The following is a 26,888-nucleotide window of genomic DNA, read 5'->3' as shown; positions in this document are numbered from 1 at the left end:
TTATGTCTCCTGCATTGGCAGGCGAGTTCTTTACCACTCAGCTACCTGGGAATCCTATATGCCAACAAAGTGACATCTAGATCCATCAAAGTGCTTGAGCAGGCTGCTGGAACTTTCAACAGATTTGTGGGCTCTGCAACAATTATTCCTCATTCTTTACCACACTTGCAGCTTTCCTTACAGAAAAGAATGCAGTCACTGCTTAGGCATACTACATTTTGGAGCAGTGGTCATCAACTGAGCACTCTCTTGCCATAAACAAGGAGAGAAAATGATACCTGGTAGTAGGTGGTTCAAACCCATCTTGGAAGCCAGTCCTCAGATTTCTCAGAACACCAGCCACCTGGGTTGGAAACACACCCTGAGATTATAGAGTTTGGTGCGATTCATTAAGAATGGGCTCCCAGCAGAGACCATTGGGAAAGAGAGGAAGCAGGTTAGAGATAGGAAAGGATCTGAGCAAAGGTTCTGGCCTCAGTCTGACTCCACGGGGAGTTCTGTAGTGTAAATCTTGCCTCAGAGTTTATTCCAAATCAAGGCAAGGGAGTGGGCTGCATAAGCCCTTCCTGGGGTGGTAAAGCCCAAGACTTTTCAGTGGGCAAAAGGGCTCCAATATTCATTGGAAGGATGAAGCTGAAGCTCCAATACTTTGGCCACCTGATGTGAAGAGCTGATTCATTGAAAAAGATCCTGATGCTGGGAAAGATTGAGGGCAGGAGGAGAAGGGGTCGACAGAGGATGAGATGGCTGGATGGAATCACGGACTCAATGGACAAGAGTTTGAGCAAACTCCCTGAGATGGTGAAGGATAAGGAAGCCTGGCGTGCTGCAGTCCATGGGGTCGCCAAGAGTCAGACACCACTGAGCAACTGAACAACAACAAAGCCAGGAGTTAAAACCTCTGATCAGCATGAAATAGCCCCGGGAGAGAGCCCAGAGGGAGGAGGCCGGAAGGCTCTCTTTGTGAACACTTCCTGCATGCAGCTCACCTCTCTTTGTGTTCAGATGAGGCACCTGGGAGTCCTTGGGGACATATGTGGCAGCAGTCAGGGCTGTTTCCCACTCGGAGGGCCAACGGGAAAGCTTTTCCAAAGCAACCTGAATGCAGTAAACAAATTATCTTGTCTAAAATGTCTGCCCATCAGGACCATGAAAGAGGGAGAAGGACCATCCCTGTGGCTCCAGGGGACAGAGGGAACCCATTCCTCTGTCCTGACCAGTCATCACCTTGTTGTTAAATCTCATAAAATGCTTTTCTGCCAAATGCTTGAAAATACCTTCTTGATTCCCCAGAGATCATTGCTCACATTTCCCAGGGAGTCCAATATTAGAGAAGTTTTGCAGGATATCTCTAGTGGGGGAAATGCTCAGAACTAGTGCAGAGCCTGGACATGATACACACTCAATAGATGCTTGTAGAATCCTTCACTGTGCAGTGCTTTTCCGTAGATCTGTCTTGCTTTCCCAACTCTTATATAAACTATTTAAGAGCATGACCTATTCCTTGCCTGTAACACTGAACACAGTGACTTCCATACTGTAGGTATTCTGTACATTTATTTTGTATTAGCTGATAGGTGTCACCTACAACCCTTGAGCTGCTGTAGTAGGATTAAAGCTTGAATCAGGTTGTGAGATCCCTGTTTTACACAATGGGGCTTCTCTGGTGGCTCAGACAGTAAAGAATCTGCCTGCAATGCAGGAGACCCAGGTTTGATCCCTGGTTGGGAAAGATCCCCCTGGAGAAGGGAATAACAGCCCACTCCAGTATTCTTGCCTGGAAAATACCATGGACAGAGGAGCCTGACAGGCTACAGTCCATGGGGTCCCAAAGAGTTGGACATAACTGAACTACTAACACTAACACACTGTCTTCTAGCAGGCCTTCCCAGGTGGTGCTGGTGATAAAGAACCCGCTTGCCAATGCAGGAAACATAAGATACATGAGTTTGATCCCTGGGTTGGGAAGATCCCCTGGAGAAGGGCATGGCAACCCACTCCAGAATTCTTGCCTGGAGAATCCCATGGAGAGGAGCCTGGGGTCACAAAGAGTCAGACACGACTGAAGCGACTTAGCATATATGCACGTCTTCTGTCAATTCAGAAGTTGCTCAGAATACAAAAATAGGAGGGACTTAGTGTTACTTTTCAGGCACAAGCAAATGGTTGTTCAACCGGTGTCACAAATTCTGATGCTGGAGTATGGACCTTGCTCTGATTTAGTTTAGAATGAGAACATCCTCGTTCTAACACATTCCTTCTCTTTCATGTGCCCCATGAGAGTAAGTCCACGGAGAAAGGTCTAATGCAGTCCTTCAGGAAGCATAGCACATTATTGTGGCAGAATCCCTTGCAAAGGTGAGAGCTACTCCACCTGCCAGCTAGCCCTCTGATTACCCTTAAGTTAGCAGATCCTTGTTTATCAACATTTTTGGGTTAAATGAATTCAGAATCTTGTTCCACCAAAGCACTGAGCTTTCAGCCACAATCAACATCAGGAAATTTCACGCTGTTCACCTAGCCTGTGTGTCCAGGGGACCATATGTCCAAAATAAATATGTTCTTAAATTTCTCAAATAAGCATTGACTTTCCTTGAAACTTTTTCCTTAAACTCTGAAACTCTACATTTCAAGAGTGTATGAATCACTAGTGTTTTCTGGCTCTGATTCAAAGCTTTGAACCAATGAAACCTGCCCGTGATGAGATTTTATCAAATGAGTGATGTTCTTTGAATCATTTGATTCTGAGGAGAACTGTAGTGCAAGGTTTTTCCAGCACGGTTGACCATGACTCTCAGTGAGAAATACATTTTGCATTCCAACCCAACACACACACACACACACACACACACACACACACACTTTCCCCACATTACAGTCACATTGTCATTCTTTTCTGTTCTCTTCCACTTGTGACAGCTTCATTCATAAAGAACTTGGTTTTCAACCTCAGCTGTCTCCTGGAATGACCTGAGAAGTGTTAAGAATTCCCCAAGCCTGGGTCCCCCTCCCAGAAATTCTGGTCTACTTAGTCTGAGGTGTGGCTGGAGCGATTGGTCTTAAATGTCCCACAAATGGTTTTATTGTGCAACCCAGATACACACACAGCCCATGCAGTCAGTGTACCTTCTAGCCCACAAACAGGTCATGGCTGACATTTCGAAAAACACAGACATTGAGTAAGAGTAGACAGTAATTTCCAAAGACACTTGTGCAAGCCAACTTGTTTATTTGCTGAATGAAGAGTGTGCCAAGGAGGGCTGTCCTGGGCCCTGGGGAGATAGATATTGTGGCTGTTGTCTCTGCTCTTGAAGAACTGACAGCCCATGTTCCCAAATGGAATGCTTGCAAGTAGCCAACACTCAGGTCCAGAAACAAAGCTCAGCTAGCACCCAGAAGCCCCTTGTATCCCTTCCAAACACCACCTGTGCAAGACCCACCACTAACCTGACTTCCAACAGCACACATTCGTTGTGCCTGTTTTTCTACTTTAAGTGACTGTATCATATAGTTTGTTCTCCTCTGTGTCTGACTTCTTTGAGTCAGCATTCTCTTCATCCCAGTTATTCTGAGTAGCTATAGTTCATTCTCACTACAGGGCAGTGTTCCATGTCCAATAAATACATCTCAATTGGCTTTTTCACTTTACTGTGGATGGGCATTTGGGGGCTTCATAGTTTGGGCTTATGGACATTTCCAGTACATGTATGTCTGGTGAATATATACACACATTTTTGTTGGCTACATGCCTAGAAATGGAACTTCTGGGCCATAGCTTAAGCACGTGGGCAACACTAAAAGATAGAGTCAAACTGTTTTCCAAAGTATTTGCGATAATTTACACTCCCATCTGCAAAATACTCAGTTGTCCCTCATCTTTTCCGGCACTTGGTATTGTCAGCCTTTTTCATTTTAGCCATCCCAGTTTGTGTCAGTTTTTGCATTTGAAATATATTTAAGTAAGAAAGGCAAGGCTTTTAATTGACATACAGTTATACCTATATTATAAATAATGCATGGATAATCCTCCCTTGACTTGGGGGTTCATAGATGTTCCAAAATCTTACCGGAAGTCTACATGCTATCTTAGTCATTGCGTCTCTTTTTCCTTCCCTTCGCCCCTGTCCCACGCCCTTGTCCTTGAACTCCCTGCCTCCGGTCCACAGCCTGGGTCTGACCTGGAGAGACATGCAGCATCTGACTGTGCTCACCTCCAAGCGGAACCAGCTTCATGATGAGGTCCATCAGTGGCGGAGGAATGGGGTCGGCCTGGAGTTTAATCACCTCTTTGGCTATGGCGTCCTAGATGCAGGTGCCATGGTGAAGATGGCTAAAGACTGGAAGACCGTGCCCGAGAGGTTCCACTGTGTGGGCGGCTCCATGCAGGATCCGGAGTAAGTGGGGGCAGCAAGCTCTGCTACTGCTACTGCTGCTGCTGCTAAGTCACCTCAGTCGTGTCCGACTCTGTGCGACCCCATAGATGGCAGCCCACCAGGCTCCGCCGTCCCTGGGATTCTCCATGGAAAATACCCCAGAGACGCTGCCACCATGCTGGCGACCATGTCAGATGCCCTCTCTGTGTCCTCCCGAGATGCACTGGGTTTGATTCGGGGACAACCAGCTTCCAGGCAGAGCTGTAGCACTGGGCAGTTTCAGAGTATCCAGTCTCCAGAGTCCTGGGGCCTGGAACTTCCATCCCTTATTGCCAAGAGGGAGAGATTTACAAAGAGGGACTTTGCTAAGGGGAAGCCCTATAGCATCTGTGCCTTTGCCAGGCTCTGGGCTACAGCAGGTGGGGGCCGTGGGCAGTGTGATGAGAGCAGGATGTAGTTAGCTGTGTCTTGGCTTACGTTCCCAATTAGCAGAAAGGTGGTACGACTGCAGTATTGAGGAGAATGAGCACTGGGGCTCTGCTTAGTCATGGTTTGTGTTGACATCAGACCTTGTTTTCCGTGATGGCCCTGGACCGAAAGACTGAGTTTCTGTTGATCCTCACGCTCTGTGCTTTTGGGGGGAGGGAGGAGGGAGATGGAGAACGTATGCCAGGATGAATGACTGTTTCCCTCCCAGTTCCCAGGGCACTGAGCACTCTATCCTAATCCAGATACTTGCTGGAATTTGGAGCCAGAGGCAACACTGGAAATAGGCTGTCAGATGCCCTCATGTCAGTTAAGGAATCAGAGGCTCTGAAGTGTGACCGTCCCAGTGGCTCACAACCAGCTGGGAGCTTACTCAATGTTAGCAGCATTATTTTTTTTTAATCTGGAAAAGTCTTGTATTATGTTTCAGTTGATCAGGTTAAATTCATTTCACTATATATATATATGTTCTTGCCTATATGTTCTTGCCTATATGTTGCTTATAGAGTTTTATACAAATTCATCAAGAATTTACCTTTCCCAAATGATCTTCTGTTGAGACAGTTTTATTCTCAGCAAAATATACATGTACACATATACTATGACAGCAATTTTAAACTTTAAAATATACAGAAATTTTTTAGGAAAAAGAAAGGGGACTTCTCTGGTGATCCAGCGGTTAGAACTTAGCGCTTCCACTGCAGGGAACCCAGTTTCAATCCTTGGTTGGGGAAATAAAATCACACAAGCCACACAGTGTGCCCAAATAATAGGAAAAGAAAGTATATAGAAATGTGTTGGTTTGTGTGGTAAAAAACATCTCTCAAGGCCCCACTCCTCAGAGGTTCTGATTTCTGAGATTTTGGATAAGGTCCAGAAGACTGAATTTTGTGGGTGGTCTCAGTAGCATTATTTTAATGAAAGGAAACTTGAGAGCTTTTTTTTTTTAATTTATTTCATTGGAGAATATATCCTGTACAATGTTGTGTAGGTTTCTGCCATACAACAAGGCAAGTCAGTCATGAAAAGTGAAAGTGTTAGTCGTTCAGTCATGTCAGATTCTTTGAGACCCCATGGACTATCTAGCCCGCCAGGCTCCTCCGTCCATGGGGATTCTCCAGGCAAGAATATTGGAGTGAGTTGCCATTCCCTTCACCAAGGAATCAAACCCACATTTCCTGCATTGCAGACAGGTTCTTTACCATCTGAGCCACCAGGGAAGCCCCAAGTCAATCATAACTATAAGTATATATCCCCTCCCTCGAGAGTGCTTTCAGCACAAACTCAGCTGGGTTCCCCAAGGACAGGAACCTAACCTGTCCCATTTGCTGGTGTGTCTTCAGGGCCTAGAACAGCACCTGGAATTTAGCAGTCATGGGATCAATATTTGTGCAATGAATGAATGAATGACTATTCAGCCAGCTTCACCTGGGTGCAAAGAAGGCGTCTAAACAGTGGTGATAGGCAATAGGGTGGTCAGACCAGCCAGGGAAATTTGGGGTGGGGGAGGTCAGGCCTTGTTGGAAGGGCTCTGGTCTCCTGGGTGCCCTCTGCCCCCTCGCCCACTTTCCACCTGAACTCGATCTCAGGTACTGATGAGCAAGGTCTGGGGCAGATGCCACGTTGGAAGAACTCAGAGGCTGGGCAGGGAAGTTCCAAGGGCAGCGCCCAGGCCGGCTGGACCTCTGGCAGAAGCAGCCCTTACTGCCAGGTATCCAGCTTCTCTGGGGCGGGCTGCAGGGCTCCTTTCCCCCCCACTGGCATAGACTGGCAGTGGCCAAGTCTATGCCAGGCTGCACAGAAACTGGGAGTGCTGGGAGCTACTGAGTGGCAACTGTCAGGCTTATGAGTCTCCTCAGCATTCATCTTCCCGGAGAAGCAGTCAACTCGAAAAGCAATTTTCTAAAGAGACTTTATCAGGAGAATCCATGAAGGGTGCTTGACTAAAATACAAGGGAAAAATAGAACTGGCTGTGAGGCATCTGCGCTGTACCATCCAAGTCAGTGAGCAGAGGCAGCCTCGCCTGCCCCTCTGCCAGCGTGTTCCCAGAGCACCCTGTCCAGCTCAGCCCCCACCCTCCCCTGCCCACTCAGCTCCTTGAGCAAAGTATTAGTTGCTCAGTCGTGTCGGACTCTTTGCAACCCCATGGACTGTAGCCTGCCAGATTCCTCTGTCCATGGGGATTCTCCGGATAAGAATAATGGAGTGGGTTGCCATTCCCTTCTCCAAAGGATCTTCCCCACTCAGGGATTGAACCTGGGTCTCCCACATTGCATGCAGATTCTTTATCATCTGAGCCACCAGAGAAGCCCCTGAAGGCCTTGACAAACTCTGGATTGTAAGTGAATTTGGAAATCAACGTTAACACTTGACCTGAATAGCAGAAGCAGCTCAGTGGAGAGTGGAGGGTATGCTCAACCACATATCAGTCAGTTATGGCCATGACCAGTCACTTCTGAGCAGCAGTCACATTGTTACAATAGTCATAGCAATCACTTTAGCAATAATTTCTCTGTATCAAAGTATTTAGTGCTGTAAAAGAAAGACATCTGAGCTCCTGTCTCACTTTCAGTTGCCCTGATGGGACTTAGGTGCCAACAGGTTTGTTTGTTTTTTTTTTTTTGAGAGATGATCTCAGAAAACACAGGTGAGGAGGAGGTGGGAGAGACAGGGAGAGAGAGCAACCCAATAGAGAAGACATTGAGGATGCGGTGACGGGCAACCCGCTGCCCTGGACAACTAGGCTCAACCCCACTGGGGACACTGAGTTGTCCCCACCAGCAGTGAGGAACACAGGCTGTATTGACTCACCTCCTCCTGTCAATCATTTGTTAGGGTTTTCCCTTCTGGATCAAATCCCTGACATTTTGCCATCAGGGTCCACAGGGGCCTATGCTGCAAGAGAACCCAGCAGAGATCTGGGAGAAGTGGGAAGGGGCTCAACTGCATCAGCTGCATCCCCCATCCAAACAGATCAGAGACTGCAGGTGGCTTTCTCAGGGTCACACAGCTGGTGTAATAATTAACCCCAGAGTCCCTGCTCTCCTCGCTCCCCAGAGCGGCCTTCAAAACCCCTAGGAATCCCCAAGCAGTCCAGTGATCAAGACTCTGACTTCCAATGCAGAGGGCGTGGGTGCGATCCTTGGTGGGGGAACTAAGGTCCCACACGTCCCGAGATGCAGCCAAAATTTTTTTAAAAAACAACAAAAAACCCCGGGATAGTGTCCCCACCCCTCACTGTGTCTCCTCGCCACTCTGCCCTCAGGAAAATTCCAACCACTGGCAAGCTGGTGCTGACGCTCACGACCGATGCGTGCGAGGGGAAGGAGAACTTCGTCCGCTACCTGGAGCACGTCCAAGCGGTCGTCACGGTCAATGCGACCAGGAGAGGGGACCTGAACATCAACATGACGTCCCCCATGGGCACCAAGTCCATCCTGCTGAGCCGGCGCCCCCGGGATGACGACGCCAAGGTGGGCTTCGACAAGTGGCCTTTCATGACCACCCACACTTGGGGGGAGGACGCCCGGGGCACCTGGACCCTGGAGCTGGGCTTCGTGGGGAGCGCGCCCCAGAAGGGGGTGCTGAAGGAGTGGACACTGATGCTGCACGGCACGCAGAGTGCCCCCTACATTGACCAGGTGGTGCGGGATTACCAGTCCAAGCTGGCCATGTCCAAGAAGGAGGAGCTGGAGGAAGAGCTGGACGAGGCGGTGCAGAGAAGCCTGAAGAGCATCCTTGGCAAGGACTAGCGCCCGGCCCCCCTCCCCCGTCCCCGCCACCCCCTCCAGGCGCCTAGCAGTGACCCTCCCCCTACACCAGCGACGCCCACGTCTAGATCTGAAGCTTCGCTCGCTGTCAGTGATTCTTTTCATTCCCATGGAACCAACCTTTTCTATTCTGTGCCCCAAATACAGTGCTCCCACCCACACCTCTCTCCTGTTTGTGACTCCAAGCTCTTCATTTCTGTCCTTCAGCTAGGTAATATCGTGCCAACCAACCCAGGACAGCTCTCCTCCTACATTTCTTTCATAGAAGAGAAGAGAATGCAGTTAAATAAGCCAGGCCTGGGGACTCCAAGGATGTTTTATTCACGATCTCAAGGGAGGACCCGTTATGTAAAAGGAGGAGCCAGGTTTATGACAGAGGTGAGCTCTGAGTCTCTTAAAGCCCAGATGCTGTAAATCCTTTGTGGACAGATGTGTTGACTTTTAGCAAGATTTTCCAGGGATGTAAATGAAGGTGGCGCGAATGGAAAGGTCCCCTAGTTACTACATGGGTAGGAGAGAGTCCAAAAGCATGAATGCAGGAAATCTTACCACCACGGTCAGCATTGTAGCTTGTCTGGCTCTCCAGTGTAATACAAGTAAGATCTCAGTGGCCTGACTGCCTTTTCATCAGCCACTGCTCTGAGTTATGGTAAACTCTGGGAGATGCCACCATCACTCTCCATGTGCCTAGCCTTTCTCCAACCTCAGTTTTCTGGGGCTCCTCCCATAGTTATGCAAAAAAAAAAAAAAAAAAAAGGAAGGCAGGATGGAGACATATCTAGGAAAGAGTAGCTTAGTAGTTCTTAGCACAGGGATGTTCCTTTCTGATACTGCTCTGGGGCTTCTTAATCTGATGGAGGGGAGAGAAGGTGAGCATTTTCGAGAGCTTTCCATACGCTATTGGAGGAAAACACCTTCTGCAGTTGACGAGTTGGGGAAATGGAAGAGGTGTGTGAGGGCAAGGGGTCAGGTTTGGAGAGGTGGGCAGCCACCTCAGAGGAACCCCAATTTGTATTGGAGCCCCTTCCCACTGAGGGAGGAAAAGCCAGCTTGTCTCCCCATAACTTGAAACCTGAAGGAGGCAGAAGCCCTTCACACACCAGTTGTGGCACCAAGCAGTCCAGGAGGGGATTTAACCTGCAACTCGAAGGTGACACGCCCCCTCCCCCTGGTCACCCCCAGACAGAACATCTCATCACCAAGTAGAAAGGCTTTCTGAGAGGCTGTCACTTTGTTTTCCTACTCAAGGAATAGCTCCTCGTCCCCAGTCCCAGTGCCCACCCGACCCCCCAAAACTGATGTGTTGGTTTGATTTGATTCCCAAGAACTGATCCACCCCTTCTGGCTACATTTCTCCCTTCCCGCGGGAGCAGCCTGGAGTTCTTCGCCTCTAAGTTGGCAACACATAGCAGGAGGCCCCTTCCTTGAAGGCGGAAAAGCCTGAAAAACCCATGTTCTTTCTCTTTTCTCCCATGTTGGCATGGATTTCTACCTTCTCTAACACCATATGACCTTCTCTATAGAATGCTTTATGATGGAATAATATTTATGATTTTTAAAAGAAATTTATTACATGTTGCAAAGGTCTTTTTAAACCAGTTTAGACTTAAAGCAAAAATAAATGGAAATCATCAAAATTTCATTTCTCATTAACAGTCTGAAAATAAACCAAAGGACATTAAGTGTGCATGTGTATTTAAGTGCACACAGAAACATATATACATATGTAGACTAATACACGTGTGTATATATGTGTATATATCTTTATATACACTTGTATAACTGTATATGCACACATATACCTAAAATGTGTGTATGTGTATTTACTGAAGAAACAGATACCACATTCATTTCTAAAAGCATATTCAGAGGATATCAAAATGATTCTGGCTGAAGAAAAAGGCCAGTGGAAATTCAGGTGAAATGTTCATGAATTCCCATTACTTCACCTCTGTAATTTTGCACCTATCTGTATAAACTTTAAGTGTCTTATATAGCAGCACAGATACAAAATAGTTGTCCATATTTTCACAGTTGTGATCTAATTTATGAAATTAGAGAGTAACTTATCAGCTTCTTAATAGAAATGGCAAGTTTTGATATGAGTATACAGTACATAAAATATATATAGTGCTATTTAAAAATATTTGGTCTCTATTTCATTTTTTTGCACCAGTATTAACACTAAAATATGTTCAGCTAGTGAGGTTTTTATGATATCCTGATTCCAATGCAAGAGATAGCTATTTATAGTCATTTATTTTAAAAAAAGAAAATAAATGAATAATAATCACATCAACATTGTTATTCCCTGTGACAACATTTTATAAGTAAATTTAAAAATACATGATGTAAATTAGTAGATTCAACAATAAAACATTACCTTCCAGAAATTATGTGGGATGTGATATGTATTACATAAAAACACTTCCATCCATTCTGGGAGCGAAAATTAAAGTTGCCAGAGAAAGAGCTAAAAAGCTTGCTTTCATCAATATGCATGAAAGATTTAGAATTAGCAAATAAATCATACACAAATTATGATCTACAGCAGCATTTTTCAGACTCAGGTTATACCCCATTGGCAGCTGTCATATAAATTTAGGAAGTTAAAACCAGCATTTTGGAGTAGAATAGGATAGCATAACAACAGATCTTGCATATTAACGATAACAATTGTTTCCTGAGTTTTTTTTTTTGTTTTTTATTTTCAGAAATGTTTGTGTGTGCATGTCTGAGTGTATTGGCTCACAACGTGTAATACATTTCTTATTGGAGTCATGGTCAAAGATCTTTCAGAATGCTCTTCTAGAATATATTCGCCAAGCTAGACCAGTTCTACTGTAGCAAAACAGCCCCCAGATCTCAGAGGTTTCACACAACAAAGGTGTGTTTATCATTTACACAAATTTCATGGAGGATCTGGTTAACTCCCCAAAACCATAGATTGCCATGCAGTGACTCAGAGATTCAGGCTGCTCCAAACTTCACCCTTAGGTTTTTCATCATAGCACGAGGCTGTGATGGTCAGTAGGCGAGAGAAAGAACCCATGAAGATTCACACCCTCTTCTATGTTCAGTATGAAGGAGACACACAAGTCATTTGACATACTGTGCGCTGGCCAGTCCTGGTCAATGACGCTGCTACACAGGAAGCAACTGAGATAACAGGACAACTAGTAGAATCCACGGTGAGCCCCAGGTTCTCTACCACAGAGAGGACTTGATAATCCCTTAAAACGTATTCTTACGTATTGATTTACATGGCAACCTGTTCATGAAAAGTGTCTCAAACTGGCTCCACCCATGTGACCACACACTATTCTAGCAAATCTGGAGAGTTATTCATAAAAATACAAATATCTTACATTTATCATATTTGTTGTAAAAACAATTTTCAGTTTTGTCCTGTGATCCAGTACTTACAAAACCCAATAGTAAAATCTTAAAAAAGCCTGTGGCTGAAAACACATACTGAAAGGCATAAGGTCCAATCTGATTTTGTGACAGACTGAACGCTGCTTTTCAACACTTAAGTCCAAAGAATGATTTCCCAAAGATAAAGTTTAGAAACTGATAATTCTTGGGACTACCCTGGTGGTTTAGTGGTTAAGACTTCATCTTCCAGTGCAGAGGTTGCAGGTTCGATCTCCTGGTTGGGGAGCTAAGACCCCACGTGACTCAGGGCCAAAAAAACCAAAACATACGACAGAAGCAATATTGTAACAAATTCAGTAAAGACTTTAAAAACAGTCACATCAAAAAATCTTTTTTAAAAAACTGATAATTCTTACAGAGTCACTACCATGCGTCATTGTTGCTGTCACTTATAAATTACAAAGAGCGGTTTTCATGACAGTGATGCCTTCACGGGTTGGCATCACCTGAGAACCACACATTACAAAATCTTTAGGAAATGCAGCCAAGCATTTCCTATTTAGAGAGAAAAGTGCATTAGGAGGATTGCTGAACTCATAGCCAGAGTAAGTTTTCGGATGCCAAGAGTCTAATTTGATAGATATTTCTAGAACTCAGAATGCCAAGATTAGAGACACTGGCTGTGTGAGAGGACGAGGGGATTGAAAACACTGGGAGTTTGCAGTAAACACGAGCACAGGATGCGTCTTGGGCCAGCGAAGGTGATTTGATTGTAACTGCCACGTGGTCTTCTGCTAAAGAAGGACTGAGTTGCGGGGGTGATTGGAGGGGGCAGGCATGCAGCACCTGTGAGCTTAGGAAATGCAGAGCTGTGATGGAAGTTGGGGACAGTATCTGAGTGCTCAGTGTAGGGGAACACAGAGGCTGGTATAAAGGGGGATTCTAGCCTCTGAAAAGCTGACGTTGGTTGAGAACCAGGCACACCAAGGCCAGCCCCAGGCGAGCTCCTGGAAACCCCTCCACCTGCCAATGGTGAGTCCAAGCCCACACACAGCCTCCCAACACCTTATTCAGCTTCCCAAGGACAGTGGCACCAGGAGAGAGGGTGACCAGCTCCTGGGTGTCTAGGAAAGAGGCTCCCTCTTTGCTTCACAAATTAATCAACTCCTACTTGAGTTGGTCCACTAGTCTCTTGTGCATTTCATTGCCAAGAGGCCCTTTCCTTGGGTTTAAACACCTCTCTGTTGAATTTGCTTTTGAGCTTATAAGGGGCCAGGAATTAAAATCTGACCTGAAACAAATTTCCCAAGCCAGCCTGACAGCTTCATTTTTCTTTAGAACTTAGAAGACATGCACTGTCAATCTGGGGATAGAATAAACTGACCATGGAGAAATGAGCTTGGCCCCAGAGATGAAGACTCTAATATTCAGTTCTGGGCGGTTTGGGATGGGATGGGGGTGACTAGAAATCTCAGCCCATAGGGTTTTAGATGCCCGAACAGCCAAATGAGGCTGGGAATTCCTTAGTTCTAAAGTGAACTGTCACCAGTTCCCTCGTGGATGGCTTCAGGCCACCTCACCTTCACTATCCCAGCATGATGGTCTCATGTCATAGTGCCCTGAAAGATGTCCTGCTTCACCCAAGAGGACAGCCATGGGCTACTCCAAGCTGGATGGAAGACAGAGACTGCAACTTTTCTTTTTCTCTTTTGACCCTATGTCCTGAAACTGGCCACAGGTGACAGACAGGCTGCTACGTAACTCCCTGTCACAAGCACGCGAGCATGCAGGTGAAGGTGAGTTATTGACTAAGGATGTATCTCCTGATAGAATATACATCTCCACTCAAAACCCCATTTCTTTGAGTAAAACATAGGTCAGCATGGCTTCTCTGTGGCATTTATTTGCTTTCATCCAAGCACGAGGGATCAGAGTCAAGCATTTGCAGTAATCGTGGTACTTAGATGTTCTTCATCATCAATATGCCAAGTGCCATACAAGTTTTGAGGTGACTTCACTCACCACCAGTGGCCCAACTACAAGTCCAGAATACAGTACTTTAGGATAAACTTGGTTATAATGGTTGCTTGGAGATTCTTTCTTATAATAAAGCTTCAAGTCAAGGAGAGACCTAAATGGAACTTTCCAACATGAAAAAGGAAGGGAAAAAACCAGCAGTGATGCCAGGTAAGAAGTGTCTTCTGATGCAAGTTGGATTTTGTATGAGACCTTGTTGGTGCATGCGCCCTACAGCAGGGATCGGCAAACTACAGCCCAGGACCCAATCTAGCCCCCTGCCTGGTATATAAATGTAACCATTCTTGTTTTGTAGATAACAGTTTTATTGGAAGCCATCACATCTATTTGCTTTTGTGTTGTCTGTAGCTGTTTTGATGCTAACATGGCAGAGTTGAGTAGTTATTAATACAAAAGAGCCTGAACAGCCTATAATCTGGCAGAAAAGGGTTTTCCAACCTTTACCCTGTATCTCTCTCCTTGGACAGCCCCATAGGTCACCATACACACCAACCATGCTCTCTCTGCTGGGGGTGTCCTCTGGCTGCAGAGGTGCATAGGATCTCACGTGCAACAGGCAGAAAAACCAGGGAATCAGTGCCCCAGAGCCACGCTCACCTGGAGAAGGAGGGGGAGCTGATCCACAGACACCCCAGCTTCCTCACCTCATGTAGGGATGACTGAAGATGCTCTACCTGACCTCTTCCCTGTGAGTGGAGCACAAAGCAATAGCCTGAAGTTAGTGCAGCCTGAAACCCCACTGGCAATATTAACAGACAGAGCTGAGTATAAAGCACTATTTGTTGTTGTTTAGTTGCTAAGTCATGTCTGACTCTGTGATCCCATTGACTGTAGCCCACCAGGTTTCTCAGTCCATGGGGTTTCTCAGGCAAGAATACTGGAGTGGGTAGCCTTTTCCTTCTCCAAAAGCACTATAAACAGAGCATTAAGGTGCATTACCTTCTTAATTAGAAAAGCAGAAGAGACCACTAACGTACCACATGGACCAAGTACCTGCATCAAACAAGCAGACTGTTGGATGTGGGGGACAGACACCACCACGCCAGAGGCACAGCATGAACACCCCTGGCAGGACGCCCTGGAAGACCCAGGTCTCTGAGGAGACTGTAGTAAGTCTGCTTCTGCAGGTGTTGGAAAGACTGGGAACTGGCTTCAGCTGTTGCTCAGGGAAGGAAGTGCCACGACCAGGATGAAGTAGCAAACGAGGACCACAGTCTCTCTCTTCCCACCTTCCCTCTCCCCCACCAGGAGGATGGCGGCGTATCGGGGACGAGACCGCAGCTTCACAGCCCTGGCACCCACTGGATGGCAGAAAGGCTGGCTTGGAGCTAAGAGCCTGGGCTTTCTAATGGTATGCCTAGTCCCTGTGATCACCACTCTACAAACCACCGGCACCTGAGCTCTTGTTTAGGATCTGCTCTGGGGGCAATCCCACCTAACTGAAACCTCCATGAATCCCCACCTTGATACCAAACCTCCTTCACTGGAGGTTTTCTTGGGGATCTCTGGAGTTGCAAGAGCAGAAACCCACTCTGACTCATGAAGACATGGAAGCTGCATATCCAAAACAGGCAGTGTAGCACTCAGAACTGAAGGAAAGCCTAAAGAGCCAGCCTGAACCAGCCAGGAAAGGGACAGAGGCTGTAGCGAGCCCCAGGACTGGGAGGCACAGTGGGGACCGTGGGGACCACATCAGGACTCCCCAATCACAGGGCGGCTCCTGCACATTCATCTTGGCTCCGCTGGACTCAGATCTCCTATTCCAACAGTGGGTCTGGTTTGGGACACTTGTCCACCCACAGGGAGAGGAAGGCGGGGTGTCTCGTGGGTCCAATCAGGGCTGTAATTTGTGTGAAGGAGCAGCTCCTCAGGACAAGATCAGGGCTGCCCCCACCCAGCAGTGGGGAGGGAGGGGTGTTTGCTGGGCAGACGCCAACCAGCCATCTCAAACTGTTCCTTCCAGAAGCTGACTCTGAAACAGGAGTCAAGGTCAAGTCATTTATTTGGAAGGAAGCATCTTTATGTAGGGAAGCAGGTAGTGGGACAGGAGAGGAGGGGTCCCATTCAGGCCACAGGGATGAGTGGGTCTCTCCACCCGCATCTGCAGCTGACACCCACTAGGGACCGTGTACAACAAGCCTCGGGGTGGTCCCAACTGAGGGGCAAGAGAGCTGGGGTGTCCTTGCAGCTGGGCATCTCTATTCTAGATGAGGGCCGCTCCCGGAGCCCCAGTACTGCCAGCCTGCCCGGTGTGTGGATCGAGCTCACTCCTGGGGCTGCAGGAACCCCTGGCAGAGTCACATGTGCCTGCTCTTGCCTGTGCATGAGGGCCTGAACCAGAGTGGCGAGGGCTGGAGGACCAACCTGGGGCCCAGCTCCTAACTGCGGCTGAAACAACAGCAGTTACTTGTCACCGTGACTCAAATGCTTGGAGAATGGTGGGTCCTGGGAACTGGGAGGCAGTTTCTTTATGGGGGAGGTGGCTCTAGACAGTCTGGGTCCTGGGCTTGAGACTGAGTCAAAGAGGAGACCAGCGTCCTCCCGCTCCCCGATACAGCAGTTTGGACCAGTCATTCCGGGCAGTGGCACTTTGGGGTCTCAGTGTTTGGCAAAGCTCCGGTGTCCTCCTGTCATCCATGTTGTTGGGGAACCTGCTTTGGGCCCCTGTGTTTATCTTTTTTATACAAACTTAAATGCTTGTTTTTGGAGAACTCAGGAGAGGAAAACCCAGGAAATGAACCCATTCTGCAGCTCTCCTGGGGAAAACAGAACCGGGTAGGAAAAGTGCAGAGGAGCAGCCAGGAAAATGAGCCAGTGGTGCACTGGGGCAGGGGGAGTGGGGGAGCGGGGGGTCGAGGGTCAGAGAGCCTGCCCAGACCCCAAGGCGCTCACCGCAGGCTGCCCTGCACTTCACACTGCAAGCCTGGCTTCAAGTAAGGGGGGCTCCAGGAGATGCTGCTCATCTGGCCCCTCGGTCCCCCTCAACCCACTGCCTTCCTCCCCTCCTCCTGTTTCTCCCACACTCCCCGCTTTACTTGTCTTCCTTGAACAGCCTCGTCCGTTTCTGCCCCGGGACATTTGCACCAGCCATTCCTGCTACCTGCAATGCTCTTCCCTCCGATCTGCACATGATGGGCCCATCTGGTCATCAGGTCACACGTCACCTCATCCACAGGGTCTTCACTGGATCATCCACCCCAGAAGAGACACCCTTTCTGTCTAGCACATGCCCCTGTGGTGCCGTCTCTGCATGATTTTCTCTTATTTAGTTATCTTCTTGCCAGTGCAATTCCCTCCCTTGCTCAAAAAGTCATGACTGTGACAGCTGGACACATTCAGTGCCCCCTGCTGCCTCTCCCCGCCAAAGCCTCGAATGATCAGAACAGGCCCCCAATCCACTTTTGATCATTGATTGAACAAAATATAAAAATGACATTTCTTTCCAAAAAGATACCCCCTGCCTTTTTAAATAATTAACTGAACACACAATCCAAAAAATTAAAAGACTTAATGGGGAAAAGACAAGGTTTGTAGGAGTGGTTCTGTTGAATCTAATAGATGCACTGGTCCAAATTCCTAGCACAGTCTGGGCTCCAGGTAAAGGTTTCCATTATTCTCTCTTAAGCTTTTAAGTGATACATATTTCAAAACTGTGCCATGGAGCAGATCCTTCACTCATCTTTTAGAAAGAACAACAAAAGCAAATGTCTTTCTTGAAATCCGAACCTCACATGAATTCAGAGAGAGGTTTTTTTAAAGCTCTAAACAGAAAAGAAAGGTGACTCCATTTAGTATTCTTTGTATTATTTCTAACAAAGAAATACTAGGATGTAATTTATGACACTATTAATGTGTCATTCTCTAATGATGTGCGGTTGTCTTGCCAGATACCTTTGTTTAGGGAGATGCAATAATCCATTTCAGCACATTTATTCACTGCCCATAATGTATTTTGGAGCATTTACATGGAGAAGGAGTAATTTCTTATTTGGCTAAGCAAAAAAAAAAAAAAATACTTTTCAACTGTTAGTAGAGAAAGAGACGCCTATAGGCAAAATAAAAATGGTTGTAAAGATTCTGGTTTCAAGTAATTTCTCTTTCCTAGGATGTGACACTGCAGATACCTGAGTGCACATGTATGCACAGGAGAATACACATATGTGTATTATAGGACATTGTATTATGGTAATTGAGATCATTAATAAACTTGTAAACTCCCCCTTATCAGCACTGCACTCTGCCTGGCACACAGAGTATGTTCAGTAAATGTGCGTCTGTGCTCAGTGGCTCAGTCCCGTCTGACTCTTTGCAACCCTAGGGATGTAGCCTGCCAGGCTCCTCTGTCCATGGAATTTCCCAGGCAAGAATACTGGAGTGGGTTGCCATTTCCATCTCCATCTCCATGTGATCTTCCCAACCCAGGGATCGAACCCGCCTCTTCTATGTCTCCTGAATTGCAGGCAGGTTCTTTACCGCTGGAGCCATCAGGGAAGCCCCATCAGGGAAGGATGTTAGGCGAGTTCATTAATTAACTGCTGAACAAGGAACTGCATGGTGACATCTGATTTTGCTTTTGAAGTCCAACCCAGGAGTGTAATCTCTGAGTGCGAAACTCGTAAGTGACTCAGCCAGAGGGACACAAGGCACGTGTGCTATGCAGGCGGCCCTGGCACTCTGCTTCTTGCCCGTGACCCCTATTGCTTCCATGCGTCTCCTCGCCTGGCATCCAAAAGCCTACCTGCACCTGCGATTCTCGATTGAGGGCTGTCCTGGGCCTCCCCTTCTGGGTGACAGGGGTTGGTGGGTCAACACCCAGCTCCCACACCCTTGGGCAGGGTAACTGAAGACCAAGTTCCACCCCGTCTCCCAGAGCCCCCGGGGATGGGGGCTGAGCACCAGCTGCCCACGGTGCCAACCCACCTGGTAGCGCCTCTCCTCTCTGATGCCCTGCTGCCTCCACCTCCATCTCCTGCCCTCCTGGCACTTCCTGGGACCACGTCCCCAGAAATGACATCAGATCCTTGCTGCAGGGTCAGCTTCTTGGGGAACCCAACCTGAGACAGACACCTTTAATCACCTGGCTTCTAACAAAGCACCCCTTGTGCAATCGTGTGCTTGTGCCTGAAACGCAGTAAAAACAAGCCGATTCATCACCTGACACATTTCAGGGGTGAAATCCAAACTCTGAGCCTCCAATGAGCCCTGCGATGCCCCAGGACGAAGGGCTCATCTACTTTCTTAAATGAGCTCAGCTCGGTGGCTGTTAGCAGGGCACCCCTGTCCTGAGGGAGGCTGGCCCACCTGCAACTCCAAGGCCCCTGTTAATCAGACAAAGGATGCGCAAGCAAAGAAAACGTTTTAGTTAAGGCTTCATGGTAAGCCAGATGGGCCAACCACGGTCTAATCCAAAGAACCTATCCTCACCCTTCTAGCCTTTGTTCTAAAACATCCAAGCACGTGTCTACAGGGGCCCAGAGGCACCTCCTCCTGATTAGCTCAGGCACTGGAAGATCCCTTCTCTCCCAGTTTCTTCTTGTCTGCCTTCATCTTTTCAATCGTGGTCTCCACAATGACAGCAGTCTCTTCGTACACCTGGATGTTCTCGGTGGAAAACTTCTCTATGGATTCCATCACCTCCACCTTCTTGTAGGCCAGCTTACTGGGAAGGCTTCTCGCCGGCCGGCTGCCGCTCCGAGCCCCATGCCCCTCTGACCCACCCAGAGTGACCTGAGGCCCTTGAGACAGGGGTGTAGACGGCCCCTCTGGACCAGGTGCCACCATGGGACATGGCCCTGTGGCCCCCTCCTTCTCCTCCTGCCCATCCTGTTTCCCCTGGAGGCCCTTCAGTTCTTTGGCATTTTTCTCATCCCCTTTGTCTGCAGGGTGCGGGATGGGGTGGGGGGGCGTCCATCTTCTTTCCCCTGGGGGGGCCCCCCTTCCTCCTTCAGACCGTCTTCTTTCCCCTCGGGGGGCCCCTCTTCCTCCTTCACACCATCTTCTTTCCCCTCTGGGGGCCCCTTTTCATCCTTCAGACCATCTTCTTTCCCCTCAGGGGGCCCCTTTTCATCCTTCAGACCATCTTTCCCCTCAGGGGGCCCCTTTTCATCCTTCAGACCATCTTCTTTCCCCTCGGGGGGCCCCTTTTCATCCTTCAGATCATCTTCTTTCCCCTCGGGGGGGGGGGCCCCTTTTCATCCTTCAGACCATCTTCTTTCCCCTCGGGGGGCCCCTTTTCATCCTTCAGACCATCTTCTTTCCCCTCAGGGGGCCCCTTTTCATCCTTCAGACCATCTTTCCCCTCGGGGGGCCCCTTTTCATCCTTCAGACCATCTTCTTTCCCCTCGGGGGGGGGGGGCCCTTTTCATCCTTCAGACCATCTTCTTTCCCCTCGGGGGGCCCCTTTTCATCCTTCAGACCATCTTCTTTCCCCTCGGGGGGGGGCCCCTTTTCATCCTTCAGACCATCTTCTTTCCCCTCAGGGGGCCCCTTTTCATCCTTCAGACCGTCTTCTTTCCCCTCGGGGGGGCCCCTTTTCATCCTTCAGACCATCTTCTTTCCCCTCAGGGGGCCCCTTTTCATCCTTCAGACCATCTTTCCCCTCGGGGGGCCCCTTTTCATCCTTCAGACCATCTTCTTTCCCCTCAGGGGGCCCCTTTTCATCCTTCAGACCATCTTTCCCCTCGGGGGGCTCCTTTTCATCCTTCAGACCGTCTTCTTTCCCCTCGGGGGGCCCCTGTCCATCCTCCAGAGGGGGCTCAGGCTGCTGGGGAGAGGGCTCCACGCCGCTGTCAGGACGCACAGAGTCGGCCCCCTTAGAAACCACCACGCCCCCTTTGGCTGGGACGGAGAAGACACAGAAGCCAGGATCCACGAAACTGTCATCTCCAGAGACCGTCACATACTGCCCTTTGGTGTACAGGTCGGCAGGGGCTCCGGTTCTTTGGGGCCTTTCACCTCTCCTTGATCATCTTGCCTAGTTTCTCAAAGGCTTTGCTTATCTTGCCTCCATCCGGGACACCCTCTGGAGCCCCTTCCTGGGTCGGGGGACTTGCTTCTTCATCCCCCGGTTCAAGCTTAGACTCGCCCTCTTCTTTGAGCACCACGCGCCCCAGCTTCATGTCCTCTGGACCTCTCAGCGGTGTCTCTCCCAGAATTTCATCTGCTCTGGCTTTCGCTACCATCTCCTTTTTCCTCGGAAGGTTCTTGGGGAGGCGTTTCTGTCTTGTTTTCGCTTTAGTTATATTCTGCACAGCCCTGGTGACATCTTTGAAAAAAGAAAAAAAGAGGTGGATGTGATGAGTCAAACCCAATGAAAGAGGAAGAAAAAGTATTTGTTGAAAAATACATGCCTAGCACTGGGGTGGGGTTTACTGGTTGGCTGGTTGGCAACAGGGTAGGATCCCTGGGTCCTAAACATTCATGGCCCACACTGAGGACCCAGCCCTGCCTGCCGCTGTGTGACTTTGGGACAAGTCACTTGGCCCCTCCGGGTTTGGAGAGCAGAGGGGAGGCCCTCACAGTTCCCTTCACACTAGGTACAACATACTGAGATCTGTGTTTCTCCTGCAATAACACTCTGGGGGAGCAGGGCCTCTGCCCCACCCCAGCATCCTCACCTCGAGGTCACAGGGAACACTCGGATGCAGACCAGACCAGGAAATCCAGTCCAGAGAGTCACTGTCACCTCAGGCTTCCCCAAAGGAGCAACTCAGAGTCACCCCACCTTCCTCTGATGGGTTTGGAATAGCCTCCAGGCACACCCTTGTCCCCCCTGCACCCCAAACCAGATAAACACCCCAAACCAGATAAATCCGCTTCCTCCTGTGCAGCAAGAGGAAACAACGCTCTTAGACCCAGAATGGGAATCCCCTGGGCCAGAGGCCACATTCACTGCTTCAGACCAGCCAAGAGGAGAAACTTAAAGTTTCAGAAAACACAAAGTTTCACCCTGTCTCATCCAAAAGGCGGGCTTTTAGTTCCAGGTGGCTGCAACTGCTGTTGCTGCTAAGTCTCTTCTGTTGTTTCCGACTCTGTGCAACCACATAGACACAGCCCACAAGGTTCCCCCGTCCCTGGGATTCTCCAGGCAAGAACACTGGAGTGGGTTGCCATTTCCTTCTTCAATGCATGAAAATGAAAAGTGAAAGTGAAGTCGCTCAGTCGTGACCTACTCTTAGCAACCCCATGGATTGCAGCCTACCAGGCTCCTCCGTCCATGAAATTTTCCAGGCAAGAATACTGGAGTGGATTGCCATTGCCTTCTCCAACACAGATGGATACAGCCATATATGTAGGCATGGGTACGGATAGGAATAATGGAGATACCACTGTAAATATGTGTGTACATAAAGATGATGCAGGTGCCGATGGTTTATACATGCACATAAAGATGATGGAGGTGTAGACAGTTTATGCGTGTACATAAAAACAATGGAGATGTAGACAGTTTATCAGTTCAGTTCAGTCTTTCAGTTGTTTCCGACTCTGCAACCCCACGAACCACAGCATGCCAGGCCTCCCTGTCCATCACCAACTCCCAGAGTCCACTCAAACCCATATCCATTGAGTCAGTGAGGCCATCCAATCGTCTCATCCTCTGTCATCCCCTTCTCCTCCTGCCCTCAATCTTTCCCAGCATCAGGGTCTTTTCAAATGAGTCAGCTCTTCGCATCAGGTGGCCAAAGTATTGGAGTTTCAGCTTCAACATCAGTCCTTCTTATGAACACCCAGGACTGATCTCCTTTAGGATGGACTGGTTGAATCTCCTTGCAGTCCAAGGGACTCTCAAGAGTCTTCTCCAGCACCACAGTTCAAAAGCATCAATTCTTCAATGCTCAGCTTTCTTTATACTTGTACGTAAAAACAATGGAGATGTAGACAGCTTATACATTTACATAAAATGATGGAGGTATAGACAGTTTATACATATACATGAAAACCATGGAGATGTAGACAGTTTATACATGTACATAAAGACGATGGAGATGTAGACATTTTATGCATGTACATAAAGACGATGGAGATTTAGATACTTTATGTGTAGATGAGGTGCAGGCTTAGGTGATAAAGATGTAACTATTACCGTAGATAATGTAGATATAAATGTATGTAGATATAGATGTAAGTGATACAGATGTGGATACAGATGATGTAGATGTGGGTGGAGGTAGAGATGCAGATGTAGATGATGTAGAGGTAAGTGCAGGTGTAAATGTAGGTGATGCAGGCGTCAGTGTAAATAACAGAGGTGTTGAAGATGATGCAGGTGCAGAAAATGCAGATGTGGGGTAGACATACATGTAGAAGATCCAGACAGACGTAGATGGCAGAGTAGGTGTCAGATGTAGATACAGATGATGTAGGTGTAGGTGATGTAGAGGCAGGTGTAGGTGTAGATGATACAGATGTAGGTTAGGTGATGTGGGTGTAGCTACAGATGATGTAGAGAATGTAGGTGTAGTGTAGATGTACACATACAGATGCTGTAGACACAGATGTGGACATAAGTATACGTGTAGGTGCAGACTTGGTCACATAGATGAACATGGAGGAAACAGAGAGTAGCTGATGCAGGTGCATATGTGAATGAGGCTGAGAGAGAGACAGAGACACATGCCAGCAGAGTTCATGTCCCAATCTATCGTGCAGAGGAGACCAGACAGCCTGCTGGCAGCCACAGTACTGACTGGCCAGATGCTCAGAGTCACTATGGCAGCAGCAGTAATAACATCAACCGCTCTGAGCACTGGTCCAGTTCCAGGTACTGTGCAGGCATCTCGCCTGCAGCATCTTAATAACCACACCTGGTCATCCTTTCAGCTAAGACGTTCCTGTCCCCAGAAACCTGTGGAGCTGAAAGGCACCTTGACATCCAAACACTCCCATGGTCATCTTCATCACCTCTCCCCTCCCCCCACCATCACTCACGCCAGAGCCCACGTCTCTGTTGCAAACCCATTCATCCTCTGCCTCTCCCACTAGCATTCCAGCCCCATGAGGTCCTGGATTTGGGGGTCTCCTTCTGGTGGCTCAGGCGGTAAACTATCTGCCTGCAATGAGTCGGGAAGATTCCCTGGAAAACAGAATGGCTACCCAATCCAGTATCCTTGCCTGGAGAATCCCATGGACAGAGTAACCTGGCGGGCTACAGTCCAGGGGATCAGAGTCAGACACGACTGAGCAACTAACACTTTCACTTTCCTGTCACATTCCCTACAGCCTAGAACTGGCACATGGAAAGATGTGGAACAAGTAAGTGGTTCTGTGCCCGCGGGCTCTGCCCACCCCGACCCCACCTGTTGCCTTCATTCTCGATGATGCGGTGATACCGGTCCAAGTCATTCCTCTGGGTCTGCTGGGCGACCACCAGCTGCTGGCCGTCATAGGATGACCTCTCCAGGCTCCTCTCCGCCTCTTCAATCTCCTTCTGCAGGGTGTCCATCTGCTAGTTGCAGAGCTGAATCTCGTCATCATCACACTTGTGGGCATCTCTGATGGCTTGTTACAGAGCCGCGGTCTGCGGGCAGAGACACGGTCACAAGGAAACCCAGCCACCCTCTCCATTCAGACACAGATGCGGCAGTGGAGGATCCAAATGGCAGACCCAGTAGTATTTGTCTTGTTGGTTTGTTTCTCTCTCAGCAGAGAATCTTTAAGGCACAGAAGGATGTGACAACTGAACCCCTTCCCCTGAAGCTTGTATCAGCACCCCCAGAAGTCAGCCTTTAGCGGAGCCCCCGACCCAAGGAAGTAGGAAGATGAGAAACTCAGAAAATAAAAACTGCTGTCCCTGGAATAACATGTACAACTCAGAATACACTCTTCATACTTTACTGAGTTAGCATTAAAAAGTAGTAAAAAGAAGAATGTGGATTAAAGAGATAAGATGCTATAATAATTAAAGGGTGGGAGAATTTCCTTCATCTTATTCAATCACTATGGCACTTTAGTTTTCTCCTGATTTCTATGGTCAACACCTAAATCAGATTGATTATATTCTTTGCAGCCAAAGATGGAGAAGCTCTATACAGTCAGCAAAAACAAGACCAGGAGCAGACTGGGGCTCAGATCATGAACTCCTTATTGCCAAATTCAGACTTAAATTAAAGAAAGTAGGGAAAACCACTAGACCATTCAGGTATGACCTAAATCAAATCCCTTATGATTTTACAGTGGAAGTGACAAATAGATTTAAGGGACTAGATCTGATAGACAGTGTGTCTGATGAACTATGGACAGAGGTTCGTGACATTGTACAGCAGACAGAGATCAAGACCATCCCCACGGAAAAGAAATGCAAAAGAGCAAAATGGCTGTCTGAGAAGCTCTTACAAATAGCTGGGAAAAGAAGAGAGGCCAAAAGCAAAGGAGAAAAGGAAAGATATTCCCATCTGAATGCAGAGTTCCAAAGAATAGCAAAGAGAGATAAGAAAGCCTTCCTCAGTGATCAATGCAAAGAAATAGAGGAAAACAACAGAATGGGAAAGACTAGAGATCTCTTCAAGAAAATTAGAGATACCAAGGGAACATTTCATGCAAAGATGGGCTCAATAAAGGACAGAAATTGTAGGGACCTAACAGAAGCAGAAGATATTAAGAAGAGGTGGCAAGAATACACAGAAGAACTGTATAAAAAAGTTCTTCACGACCCAGATAATCACGATGGTGTGATCACTCACCTAGAGCCAGACATCCTGGAATGTGAAGTCAAGTGGGCCTTAGGAAGCATCACTATGAACAAAGCTAGTGGAGGTGATGGAATTCCAGTTGAGCTATTTCAAATCCTGAAAGATGATGCTGTGAAAGTCCTGCACTCAATATGCCAGCAAATCTGGAAAACTCAGCAGTGGCCACAGGACTGGAAAAGGTCAGTTTTCATTCCAATCCCAAAGAAAGGCAATGCCAAAGAATGCTTAAACTACTGCACAATTGCACTCATCTCACACACTAGTAAAGTAATGCTCAAAATTCTCCAAGCCAGGCTTCAGCAATATGTGAACCATGAACTTCCAGATGTTCAAGCTGGTTTTAGAAAAGGCAGAGATCAAATTGCCAACATCCACTGGATCATCGAAAAAGCAAGAGAGTTCCAGAAAAACATCTATTTCTGCTTTATTGACTATGCCAAAGCCTTTGACTGTGTGGATCACAATAAACTGTGGAAAATTCTTAAAGAGATGGGAATACCAGACCATCTGACCTGTCTCTTGAGAAACCTGTATGCAGGTCAGGAAGCAACAGTTAGAACTGACATGGAACAACAGACTGGTTCCAAACAGGAAAAGGAGTACATCAAGGCTGTATATTGTCACCCTGCTTATTTAACTTATATGCAGAGTACATCATGAGAAACGCTGGGCTGGAAGAAACACAAGCTGGAATCAAGGTTGCTGGGAGAAATATCAATAATCTCAGATATGCAGATGACACCACCCTTATGGCAGAAAGCAAAGAAGAACTAAAGAGCCTCTTGATGAAAATGAAAGAGGAGAGTGAAAACGTTGGCTTAAAGCTCAACATTCAGAAAACTAAGATCATGGCATCTGGTCCCATCACTTAATGGGAAATAGATGGGAAAATAGTGGAAACTGTGTCAGACTTTATTTTTGGGGTCTCCCAAATCACTGCAGATGGTGCCTGCAGCCATGAAATTAAAAGACACTTACTCCTTGGAAGGAAAGTTATGACCAACCTAGATAGCATATTTAAAAGCAGAGACATTACTTTGCCAACAAAGGTCCGTCTAGTCAAGGCTATGGTTTTTCCAGTAGTCATGTATGGATGTGAGAGTTGGACAGTGAAGAAAACTGAGCACCGAAGAATTGATGCTTTTGAACTGTGGTG

The 26,888-nt window shown here is 47.7% G+C and overlaps 1 protein-coding gene and 1 pseudogene across 3 annotated transcripts in view; one reads left to right on the top strand and one right to left on the bottom strand.

Moving 5' to 3' along the window:
• Nucleotides 1-8,802, top strand: part of PCSK2 (proprotein convertase subtilisin/kexin type 2) — a 237,542-nt gene extending 228,740 nt beyond the window's left edge. For all 3 annotated transcript variants that reach the window (XM_081554006.1, XM_081554007.1, XM_081554008.1), the window contains 2 exons: nt 4,167-4,394; nt 8,126-8,802. In XM_081554006.1, the coding sequence (XP_081410132.1) occupies nt 4,167-4,394; nt 8,126-8,612 (715 nt within the window). In that variant the 3' untranslated portion in view covers nt 8,613-8,802. The remainder of the gene's footprint in view (nt 1-4,166; nt 4,395-8,125) is intronic.
• A 10,739-nt stretch (nt 8,803-19,541) lies between these two features.
• On the bottom strand, nt 19,542-24,353 carry LOC145530958 (filensin-like; annotated as a pseudogene).
• Between the last annotated feature and the right edge of the window lie 2,535 nt (nt 24,354-26,888).

Source organism: Giraffa tippelskirchi, chromosome 13, assembly GCF_054371585.1.
Source record: "Giraffa tippelskirchi isolate mGirTip1 chromosome 13, T2T-mGirTip1v1.2.pri, whole genome shotgun sequence".
Taxonomy (NCBI): Eukaryota; Metazoa; Chordata; class Mammalia; order Artiodactyla; family Giraffidae; genus Giraffa; species Giraffa tippelskirchi.
This window is presented reverse-complemented; position numbering and strand designations above follow the sequence as displayed.